At 52.9% G+C, this 11,431-nt stretch overlaps 1 protein-coding gene across 1 annotated transcript; it reads left to right on the forward strand.

Moving 5' to 3' along the window:
• The first annotated feature begins 687 nt into the window (after positions 1 to 687).
• Positions 688 to 10,352, forward strand: SCN1B (sodium voltage-gated channel beta subunit 1). The gene is made up of 6 exons (XM_033128550.1): positions 688 to 1,061; positions 2,714 to 2,880; positions 3,682 to 3,922; positions 8,934 to 9,075; positions 9,562 to 9,633; positions 9,723 to 10,352. The coding sequence occupies exons 1-5, from the start codon at positions 1,022 to 1,024 to the stop codon at positions 9,626 to 9,628; spliced, it is 657 nt and encodes a 218-aa protein (XP_032984441.1). The 5' UTR covers positions 688 to 1,021; the 3' UTR covers positions 9,629 to 9,633; positions 9,723 to 10,352.
• Positions 10,353 to 11,431: the final 1,079 nt, after the last annotated feature.

Genomic DNA, 11,431 nt, shown 5'->3' on the forward strand with positions numbered 1-11,431 from the left:
GGTCCAGGCAGAGGGAAGAACAAGGACAAAGGTCCTGAGGCAGAAATGGGTTTGGTGTGTTGGGAACAGCAGGGACCTGGACAGCCAGCTGGGAGCGGGGGCAGAGAGGAGTAGAAGATGACATCAGAGACGAGGAGGAGGCATCAAGAAGAGCCCTCCTCCTGAAAGATGGCACCCAACCCCCCAGGGCAGCCTGTCTGGTTTGGATCCAGGGTGTCCCTCCTGCTTGGGAGGGGTCTGGAGTATTATCAGTAACCGCAGCCTGACACCTCCCCCCCATGCCCGCTTGGGTTCCCCCGATGCCAGGGATATGAGCGGGAGGTCACTTGGAGGTCCCAGCAAGTACCCCTAATCCCATGGAGCATGATCTCTGTTCTATAATTTGAAGTCTGAAGCCCTGTCCCCCAAGCCCCCCTCTCAACTCCCTTGTGACTCTGGGGGTGACCTTTCCCAGATTCTGATGCTGAGGGTCCCCAGCGTCTGGAGAGGTCCGACACCCAGACCATGTGCCCAAGCCCGTAAGCCGCGGTCCCTGCGCCACCGGGAGAGGCCGGTGCAGCGGGCGCCTCCCGGGCCGCTGCGGCAAAGGCTGGGCGGCCGCGCCCTCCCCCCGCGGTGATTCATCCCGCCCTCTCCCTCTCCCTCCTCCTTCCCGGGCCGCCGCCACCGCCACCGCCGCTGCAGTGCGCAGGAGAGCGCTGCCCGCGCGGGAGAGCCAGAGCCGGAGGGGGCCGGGGTCGGGGCATCTGGTGGATGCGCCCCGCCGCGCAGCAGCCAGAGTAGCGGCTGCCGCCCGCGCGGCGGGGATGCCCGGACGCCGGGCCCCGGGGCTGGGCCCCCGGCGGTAACCGGAGCGGGGGGGCCGCGCCCCCCCTCTCCTCCCCCCTCGCCGGTCCCAGAGCCGCAGCTGCTGCGCCCGCGCGCTCCGGGGACATTCTAACCGCCGCCGGGTCCCGCCGCCTCTCGCCCCGCTATTAATACCGGCGGCCGGGAAGGCGGTCGCAGCGCGCGCAGAGCAGTCATGGAGACACTGCTGGCTTTCGTGGTCGGGGCAGCGTTGGGTGAGTACGCAGGGGACGCGCGGCGGGGGACACAGCAGGGTACCGCCGGGCGGCGGGGTCGCGCTCGGGACCCGGGAGAGCGGGGCGAGGGCCGCCCTCGCCCATCCCCCGGCCCCGCTGAGTCCCTTCAGAAGTTGTGCGCGCGGGGCTGGAGGGGCGGTGGAAGTGCGGGTGGGCCAGAGCCGGCGGGGGCCCGGCTGGCACGGCTCCGCGGCTGCGGGCGCTCAGCCGGGGGCGAGGAAACGCGGAGTCAGCTGCTCTCGGAACCCCGCAGGCTGCAATGTGACACCCACAGCCGCGGGAGGCGGCTGGGGGGGCGGGGAGGCGGGGGGAGGAAGGAGGGAGGTGGTGCTCGGTGAGTGGGACACGAGAGAAGGAGAGGCTGGGAGAAATGGTGACGGGAGGGAAGGGGTGAGAGACGCAGAAGGACCCGGAGTACTCCTGAGTGCTCCTCTGGGAGCCTGGGGAGTTGGAAGTAAAGGGGGAGATAGGAGAGACGCAGAGTTTGCCAGAAAGAGAGGGGTTGAGGAGAGAGAGTTAATCTGGGCTGCAGAGAGAAACTTGAGAGAAGCAGAGATAGACACTGGTAGACTCACAGATAAATGGAGTGTAAAAGGGGACAGGGAAAGGTGGAGAGAGAGACCCATACAGGGAGAGGGTGTCTGAGCCTGCAAAGAGGATACAAAGTGGTGGGACCGTCAGAGAGACCCCTACGAGATACAAAGAGAAGGAGACAGACAGATATGCTCAGGGAGAGGGAAAGAGACAACAGAGGAGGAGGACAGAAGCCCCCAAAATTAATAAAGGAAGAGACTCAGGGACAAAGAAAAAGACCCAGAGCTGGAGCTGGAGAGACACAGCATTAGCTAGTGAGCTTTGGGGGGCAGGAAGGAGGTGGCAGGTAAGAATATGCAGGAGGGACCCAAAGGGACTGGTATCCAGTGGAGTTACAAAGGCCCCGAGGCAGGGAAAGGCTGGGTGAGTTTTGACAGGCTGATCGGAGGTGGAAGCCTGGGAACAGAGGCAGGAGAAGTTGGAGTGGGGGTGGATGACACAGGAACTTGTGGGACTGGGGAACAGGCTTGGAGTGTGGGTCTGCCCTGGTTCCAGTGCCCATCTCCCCCTCTCAGGTCTTGCCTTCTCCCAGCCTATGTTTCTGGGGCTGCCTGGTTTTGCAGAACAATAATGGTGGAAATGACTTTGCCACCTTGAACTTCTAACGCAGCAGGAGTTCTAGACCCACCACCTAGATGCTGCAGTACCTCAGACAAGTGGCCTTCTGAGGAAGGGGTACTTGGGTAGCACAGACTTGGAGTTATTAATACTTACCCCAGTAACAGCCTTATTGATTGGGGGCCTTCTGAGTGCCAGCCCCCTGCTGGGGTCTTACCTAACTTATGGAATCTGCTCAGGCACCTCCAGAAGCGAAGATGATTGCTTCCCTCATCATTCACAGAGGGAAACTGAGACTCAGAGAAGATGAGTGACCTGCCAAGGGCATGCAGCAAGTGGCAGGGCCAGGCTCAGTGTCTGGTTCTGTCCATCCATCATCCTTATTGAGGGGAAACAGATGGCTTCTCAGGGGCCCGAGGGCCAATAACCAGCGAGCCTGGCAGGGCCTAGGGTGATGGGTGCCCCTGCTGCCCCTGCAGTGTCCTCAGCCTGGGCGGGCTGTGTGGAGGTGGACTCAGAAACCGAGGCTGTGTACGGGATGGCCTTCAAAATTCTGTGCATCTCCTGCAAGCGCCGCAGTGAGACCACTGCTGAGACCTTCACAGAGTGGACCTTCCGCCAGAAGGGCACTGAGGATTTTGTCAAGGTGTGTGGGTGCCCAGCGTGGGTGTGGGAGGATGGACGTCGGTGTCCAAGTGGGAGGATGGACGTCGGTGTCCAAGTGGGAGGTGGGATTCAAGGGAAGGGTTGTTTGTTTTCAATAATGTGCTATTATTGATGACCTGTATTCAAATTTCGGCTCCACCACTGACCAGCTGGTGACCTTGAGCCAGTCGCTGAGCCTGTCCGAGCCTCAGTTTTCTCCTGTGTAAAGATGGGGTGGTGGTGGTCTCTAGCTCAAAGGTCTGTGTGAGGACTGATTGAGTAGATGCCTCTGGCGCATGGCTGGCACAAAGTCAGTGTTATGAGAATTAGGTAGTACCAGCAACAACATCTCGGATGGCCATCATGGAGGAGAAGCAGAACTTTTTGGACCTCCTTTATACTATGTGTATTTTTAATTACATCTGAGAAGGCACCATACACTTTTAGGGCCTGCTGGAGAATTGGGGTGTATAGTGGCTGGGTCAGGCTGCCTCTGTCTCTGCATGAGGAGTTTGTCTGGTGGCCAGGACAGAATCGTAGAGAATGAAGGCCAGGAAGTCCAAATGGGGGCTCAGGGATGATGAGGAATGTGTGTGTGTGTCTCAGGACCCGGGGCACAATCAGGGTCTAGGGCAGGCCCAGGGGTGAGCCTCATCCCACTGTGTCCTTCCTGCCTGAGGTCATGGTGCCTGAGCCCATGTGTGTGTCCATCTGTCTCTCTGTGTGTCAGAACAAGGGACAGAATAGAGGTCTAGGTGGGGGACGTGGGCCCAGGCAGTGACCCTGTACTGGCTGCTCCCAGATCCTGCGGTATGAGAACGAGATGCTACAGCTGGAGGAGGACGAGCGTTTTGAGGGCCGTGTAGTGTGGAACGGCAGCCGGGGCACCAAGGACCTGCAGGATCTGTCCATCTTCATCACCAATGTCACCTACAACCACTCGGGTGACTACGAGTGCCACGTCTACCGCCTGCTCTTCTTCGAGAACTACGAACACAACACCACTGTCGTCAAAAAGATCCACCTTGAGGTGGTGGACAAAGGTGAGTCAGGCCCGGCCTGCCCCCTTGTTCCTGTTGCCCCCTGGCAGCCAGATGGAGGGACAGATGGTAGGTAAGGGACAAGCTGGCTCCACTTCTGGGCCAGCCAACCGCCCATGGCAGCAGGGGCAGCTGCACCTTTTTTCCAGCGCCAGCTCTTGCCTCCATTTCCCTTCAACCCACAGAGGGGGCACAGCAGGCATCTCCCATGAAAGTTCTGGGTATAAAACCTCTGCTACCTGTGCTGTGTGACCTCTAGCAGGTGTGTTCCTGTCTCTGAGCTGAAGGGTCCCGTAGGAAACAGGATGATAATAGTATCTACCTCCAAGGTGTTAGTTGAACCATTCCTATGTTCCAGGGAGCTTGTGAGGATTGAGTGATATGCTTGGGTACCAGCTGCTGGCGTGCCTGGCTCACAGCAAGGCCTCTGTATGTGGGGTGATGGTGGCAGTTCTGCTTGTCCAGTGCCTGAGCCCTACCTCCCTCTGTCACAGTGGAGGAAGAGATATGAGTGTGTCACCTAGAGTAGTGCTCCTCACATTCTGTGCACACAGCCCCCCGGGAGTCTTGCTAATGTGTACATCCTGATGGCAGAGCTGGGTGGGCCTAGGGTTCATTTCTGACAAGCTCTCAGGCAAGGCCAGTGCTGCAGGTCTGGGGCCACAGTAAACAGTAGGATCTAAAGTGGTTTTGAACTGTTTCATCATTTGGCTTCAGCTGCCTTGGACCTCTTCTCTGAACCATCTTCTGATGGGTGTAAATTGAGCTCTATGGCCCATAGAAAGTCAGAGAGACATCCCAGACCTTGGGCCACCAAAGAACTGTGGCAAGGCATCCCTTGGGGCCTGCAGCACACACCTAATCATGGGCGACATGCATTGTCCTTCCTTCCCTTGAGACAGGAGTCCCTTGGTGAAGCTTCCACTCACCCTCTGGGCTGGGGTGCTTACTGCCCTGTTTTACAGATGGGGAAGCGCAGACTCAGGGAGGTAAGAGTGTATGGGCAAGGTCACAGAGCTGGGACCTGAATTGGAAGCCAACCAAACCTGTGTGACTGTCATTTCCTGTTCTTGGCATGATTCACTGTCCTCTGCTGGCAGCCAGAGCCAGTGGGTTTCTTCTGATAATTAGCATTTTTGTATTTATTATCCAAGTGACCTAGCAGAATTCAATGCGGGAGATATGTCTGAGCAACTCTTCGGTGTAGGACATGAGGCTGGGTGGGTGGCCACCCATATACATAGAAGATGGAGCCCCACCTGTGTGAGTGGGGGGAAAGTGGGATGGCCGTGACAAAGACGCCCCCAAATACTGTGGCCTAATGAAATCTGTGTCGATCCTGTCTCCCAAATCAGTGCTGAGGTGAAGAGTCAGGAGGCCAGGGAGGCTCTGTGAGCCCTTCAGACACCCAGGTTGTTTCCATCTTGTGGTGGGGTCTGGCTCAGGCTGTGGTGGAGGCTGGGGCTCAGGCATGCCCGTAACCCAGTAGGGCCTCTCTTTTTAAACATTATCTACGATACCTCCCAGAGCCTGTGTTCTTAACTACATTTCCATAATACAGAGCTCTTTATGTTGTCTTCCCAGAGCCTGTGGTTTCAGCATTATCCACCATTCTCTAGTGTTTTTCTTTACCACATTATAGTATTGCCTTTTTAACATTGCCCACTATACTATAATATTTTATACTATGATGTATACTATGCTATTTTAAAATTACCAACATACCGTGTTTCCCTGAAAATACGACCTAGCCGGACAATCATTTTGGAGCAAAAATTAACATAAGACCCGGTATTATATTATATTATATTATATTATATTATATTATATTATACCTTATATTATATTATATTATATTATATTATATTATATTACATTACATTATATTATACCCAGTCTTTATATTATAGTAAAATAAGACTGGGTCTTATATTAATTTTTGCTCCAAAAGACACATTAGAGCTGATTGTCTGGCTAGGTCTTATTTTCGGGGAAACATGGTATAATATATTCATCACCTACCGTACTCTAGTATTTTTAGCATTACGGGTCACATTACAGTATTTGTTTCACTACCCATATTATTGTAGTATTAGCATTGTCAGCCATGCCATACACTTGTTTTATTATAGTCCACTGTCTTACTGCAGTTTTAACATTACCCATCAGCCTATATTGGCTCCTGGTAATAACTGGTAAGGAAGGAACTGAGTCATTTCCAAAGGAGGGACAGATGGTATTGGTGGGGAGACCTTTACTGGCCTGGCAGAGGTACAGAAGATGGTAGGAAGCACCTGGGGTCCCCCACCAGGAGTGGGGCTGGCAAATGGGGACGAGGGCTTATTCTATTTTGGATAGTGTTCTGAAGAAGAAAGAAAAGCTAAGAGTTCTTACAATAAAAAGTGCATTGTTGAGAGAAATCAGTCTTGCATTCTTAGACTCTGGATTAAAACGAGATGATAATCTTCTAGGTAACCAGTGGTCTAAATAATGGATGTCAGTCGGTCTGGACACGTGGACATTCTTTCTAACTCCTTAAAGAGTAATCAGAGGGTTATCGTAAGATCATATATACTGTGTTTCCTCGAAAATCAGACCTAGCCGGACCATCAGCTCTAATGCGTCTTTTGGAGCAAAAATTAATGTAAGACCCAGTCTTAATTTAATACAACATAAGACCTGGTATAATATAATATAATATAATACTGGGTTTTACATTAACTTTTGCTCCAAAAGATGCATTAGAGCTGATGGTCCGGCTAGGTCTGATTTTCAGGGAAACACGGTATATATAATGACCTAGCAGAATTTTATATATATAATGAATACATATATACATATGTATATGTATATATGTATTCATAACATATATATACACATATATATGTATATATGTATTCATAATTGGAGAGATAAAAATATATATATTCATAACTGGAGTTTAAAAAGTTTAAGTTCCCAGGAAAGATAAAGGAAGAGTGGAATCATTTCCTCTGCCTCAGCCTACTTGATTTTAGTAATTTAGCAGCCTGACTACAGTGACGCCAATTTATTTCTTCACTCCTTTCCTCCGATGTACCCAGTATGAGTGAAGAATGTCTTGAGGTGAAGCAGTCTGAGGCTGGTGAGAAGTCCAGCCTGCAGAGGTGCAGGCTGGGGTTCAGATCTGGCGGCTGCCTGTGTGGGCAGGCAGGGGAAGTTCTGGGAAGACTGGGAGTTTTTGAAGAAATCAAAGGTCTCCCAGAGAAGGTGCCTCTGACCCTCTCTGTGACCTCTCTGCCTCAGTTCCTCCTCTGTAATGTAGGTGAATCACAGTCTTACCTCCTGAGATGTGTGTGTGGGTTGATGGAGATGGCACTCGCTGTACGGCAGCTATTACCAAGTCTTTCTTTGGCTGTGGAAGCTTTCCAGATCAGACAAGAGCTCGGACCCTGTAGTCAGTTATAGTTGGAGTTGAATCCTGGCTCTAAATGCAACTCTGGCTGTGCATCCTTGCCTAGCACCTTCCCCTCTCTGTGCCTCAGTTTTCTTGTCTGGAAATGGGCTACGGAGCCAAGCCTGTCACTGTCCTTACCATATTCGGAGAGCAGGAGATACCGGATTACCTAAATCTGTTTGGGCACTGAGTTCCAGGTGCAGGGTTGAGAATTCCAATGACGTGAGCTTTATTCAACATATATCCAACTCAGTGTACTTCCTGAGGTCAGCTGACATGGGAAACTAGGACTGTCTCTATACTTGGGGCTGTTTTAAAGAGTCAAGGGATGCTTAGATAAAGAACTCAGCACAGAGCCTGGCTATGAGCATGTTTTCACTGCATGAGATGCATTCATGAGATCTTTTGAGTGAGTGAATGAACAAACGAATGAATCAATGAGTGAATGAGGTACGGACCCTGTCCCCGGCTCCTCCTGTGGGAAAGTAGGGGAGAAGCATCCAGCCCTGCACCCTCACTCGCTCTGGCCCAGAAAGCACTGATGCCATCTGCATGGGTGAGCAGCAGTGAGTGCCCACTGACAGGAAGACCATGTGGAGACAGCAGGGGAGATGAGATCCTGGCCAGCCAGAAGGAGGGGCCGGAGATGCAGAGTGGACACCTGAGAAATCCGGCCCAGGATGACACAGTGGCCTTCAACTCTGGTTCCCTGGCTAAGCGCTCTCCTGTTACAGTTTAAATTTAGGCTCAATGAAAGGAAACTGGTGGCGGCAAGAGCCAATGCTGCAGAAGGATAGAGGTTTCCGGAAAACGGCTCCCAGTAGCCAACACTTAGGCAGTGCTGCCTGTGAGTGCATCCAAGCACGTGAGGGATGTTAAGTGGCATTTCTTCTTCCCAGCAACTCTGTGAGAAGTTATGAGTATTGCCCCCGTTTTGCAGAGGGGGAATCAAGGCCCAGAGAGGGCGAGTCATTTGCCTAAGGTCACACACCTACTGAGAGGCAGAGCCAGGATTTGAACCCTGGCAGTCTGGCCACAGAGCCCCTGCTCTTAGCCACTATGCTGTACTGCCCCAATAATAACAGTAATAATAGCAAACATTTACTGAGTTGTCACTATACGTCAAGCACTATTCTAAGGATTTTTAAAGCTTATTTAATTCTCACAACACTCTCATGAAAGAGATATTGTGATTATCAACTTTTTACAGTTGGGGAAACTGAGACCCAGACAGGCTGAGTCACTTGCCCAAAGTCACACAGTTGCAAGTGGCAGAGCTGGGGTTTGAACCTGAGCCTTCTGGTTGCAGAGCTATAGTTCTTGGGTACCTGCAGCCACTTGACTGACACAGATGCACCCTTGAGTTACACAGGGAGGCGGGGTGAGTCCATCCTCAGCTGGTTAAGAATCACAGTAACAGCTATGACTTTAGGGAAGCAGCACGTTCTCATTTGCAGACCAGGCCCCGCGAGGTTGAGCCATTTGCCCAAGCTGGCACAACAAGCTCGAGGCACACTCAGGCTGTCATACCTCCTGAGCTTGGCCTCGGCTGCCACGTAACCCTCCTGGCCCCTGCAGCCAACAGAGACATGGCGTCCATCGTGTCTGAGATCATGATGTATGTGCTCATCGTGGTGTTGACCATATGGCTCGTGGCGGAGATGGTTTACTGCTACAAGAAGATCGCTGCTGCTACAGAGGCTGCTGCACAAGAAAATGCGTAAGTGGGTTTGGTGAGGAGGGTTAAGGCATCCCAGGACACCCAGGATTTCCCAGAGGGGAGCATGAGCTGAGTGGGGAGGGGGCAAGGGAGCAACCCAGGGTGCCATCTGCCAGTCCTCCCTAGAGGGGAGCATTTGTTGTCAGAGATGGGACAAGGCCATGCTCAGGTCCCAGCTCTCAGGACCCAGGGTTCAGGCCAGCATCTTGTCCCACAAAGATACTGGAGTCGAAGCGCCAGCCCCTTTCCTCCCCAGGACCCAGGAGTCTGAGCCACCAGTCCCCTCTACCTCAGACTCAGGAATCCAGGCCCCCAGCCTGCACTTCTTGTGGATCCCTAGGAGTCCAGCTCGCAGCCACCCTCCCACCCCTTCTCTAACTCCAGAGCCCTGTGTACCTGGGGCAGAGACCACAACCCTCTTCAGTCTCCTGGGGGTGGGCCAGACTAATGATGGGGTCACTGTCCATCTGGCCTTTGCCCCCACAGCTCGGAATACCTGGCCATCACATCAGAAAGCAAAGAGAACTGTACAGGCGTCCAAGTGGCCGAATAACCCTGGTAAGGTGGGTGGGTGGGCAAGGGCTGGTGGGCCTGGGAGGGTGTCAGCTCACTAGGTCCCTGATTCCCTGTCTTTTCCTCACCTTTAGGCCCTGGGCTCCGCCTCAAGGAAGAGCCAGCCCTAGTGGGGAACATCTGGGCACAGCCTGCCCCCAATGGGGGTTGGCCATTCCTGGGCCTCCACAGCCTCAGAGTCCTGCCAGCGGAGCCGCCAGGGTGGGAGAGGGCAGGGGACTTGGCTCACACCCCTAATCCAGCCTTCTTCCTCCTGCCCCCTCACCCACCCTCACCATGCATGATGGGTAAAGCAATACTAACGCTGCTCCCACCCCTGCTTCTGCTGCCTGTTTGCGGGGGGAGGGGGGGCGGTGAGGTGGGGCGGTGGCTCTGCACCCCTTCTTCTTGCTGATTTGCACACATTGGCCGCTTCAGACATGCACTACTGGGGCCCAGCCCCTCCTTGCCCAGAGTGGGTTGTCACAGGCTGGAACAGTTTGGGGCAGGGGGTTCTGGGGCTCACTTCAACCCTCAGTGACATTTCCCCTCCTGCTTCCTCTGGCTGGACCTGGGGTCCCCTCTCCTGTGATGCACTCTTGCCCGGCCCAACCCCGCCTTCTCTCACCAGCCTTGGATTGTGGCCACTTAGAAAGGGGCCCATTCAGCCTCGTCTCTCTTTACACAAATAGTTTTGTTCATGAAATAAAGATTCTTGGACTTGATTCATATTCTCTCTTGTGAACCCACTTACCCTCTAGACCCCAAATCCATGAGCCTCAGTTTTTCTGAGGACGTGCCCTCTCAAGCAGGCAGTGGGGCCTCTGCACACATTCAGGTATAAGGATGGCTAAGGATCAGGTGGGTGCAGCATCTCAGACTCAGCACCTGCCTGAGGACCCAGCAGATGCAGCCACTTGGTACTTAATTAATGTGGGATTGAGAGGGTCATTAGCTTAGTGGGGACCATGAGTAGGAGGGAGGTCGGGATGGAGCCAAGGAGGCAGCCCGGGAAGGGGGGTGCTGCTATGGAGAAAAGAGGCCAGGCAGCAGTTCTGTGGGGTTTGCTGTGTTCCAGGCTAGCAGTGTCGACCAGGTGACCGAACATAAATGAATCAGGAGGCTTTGTTAAAATTGAAAATGGCAAAATTTTATTCAAGGGACTTGGGCTTTCCAACCCAGAAACACTACCAGGCAACATCCAGAGTGTTCCAAAGAAAAGAGAAAAATTGAGAGCTCTTAGAGTAAAAAGTACATTCTTGAGGGGAAAAAAAAAATCAGTTGCATTCTTAGCTTCTGTATTGGTCTGAGCGGATGATCTTCCAGATGTCAGGGGTCTGGATATGTGACCATTCTTTCCTAAGTTCTTCAGAGGCTTATCTATAGGGTTTATCTATATCTCCAGGCATTGATGCATGATTGGAAAGTTCAAAAGTTTAAGTTCCCAGGCTAGTTAAAGCAAGAATAAAATTGTTTCCTCATACCTCAACCTACTTGATTTCAGTAATTTACCAGCTTGACTATAGTGACTCCATTTTATTTCTTCACTCTTTCCTCAGCAGTACGGGTCTCTCTGGAGTGGTAGGAGTTGGAGAGAGGGAAGGAGAGAGAAGAACATGGAGAGATAGGGAGAGACTAGGGGATGGGCAGCCCCATTTCTACCCCAATTTGTCCCCTGTGGGAGGCTGTGGCTCTGAGTGAAGGGGGTAATGGGGTGAGCAGATGGGTCCGATTGTATGGGGACAGCCTATTGGGGGTGAGCTGCTGTAGTCTGTGTTTGTGTGGCTGCCTACAGGCAGGTGTC

The sequence above is a fragment of the Rhinolophus ferrumequinum genome, chromosome 15, assembly GCF_004115265.2.
Source record: "Rhinolophus ferrumequinum isolate MPI-CBG mRhiFer1 chromosome 15, mRhiFer1_v1.p, whole genome shotgun sequence".
Lineage (NCBI taxonomy): Eukaryota > Metazoa > Chordata > Mammalia > Chiroptera > Rhinolophidae > Rhinolophus > Rhinolophus ferrumequinum.

Coding starts and splice junctions, on each gene's coding strand:
- SCN1B (XM_033128550.1), top strand. CDS start 1,022: ATGGAGACACTGCTGGCTTTCGTGGTCGGGGCAGCGTTGG. Junction 3,923..8,933: donor CCTTGAGGTGGTGGACAAAG/GTGAGTCAGGCC, acceptor TGGCCCCTGCAG/CCAACAGAGACATGGCGTCC. Junction 9,076..9,561: donor GCTGCTGCACAAGAAAATGC/GTAAGTGGGTTT, acceptor TTGCCCCCACAG/CTCGGAATACCTGGCCATCA.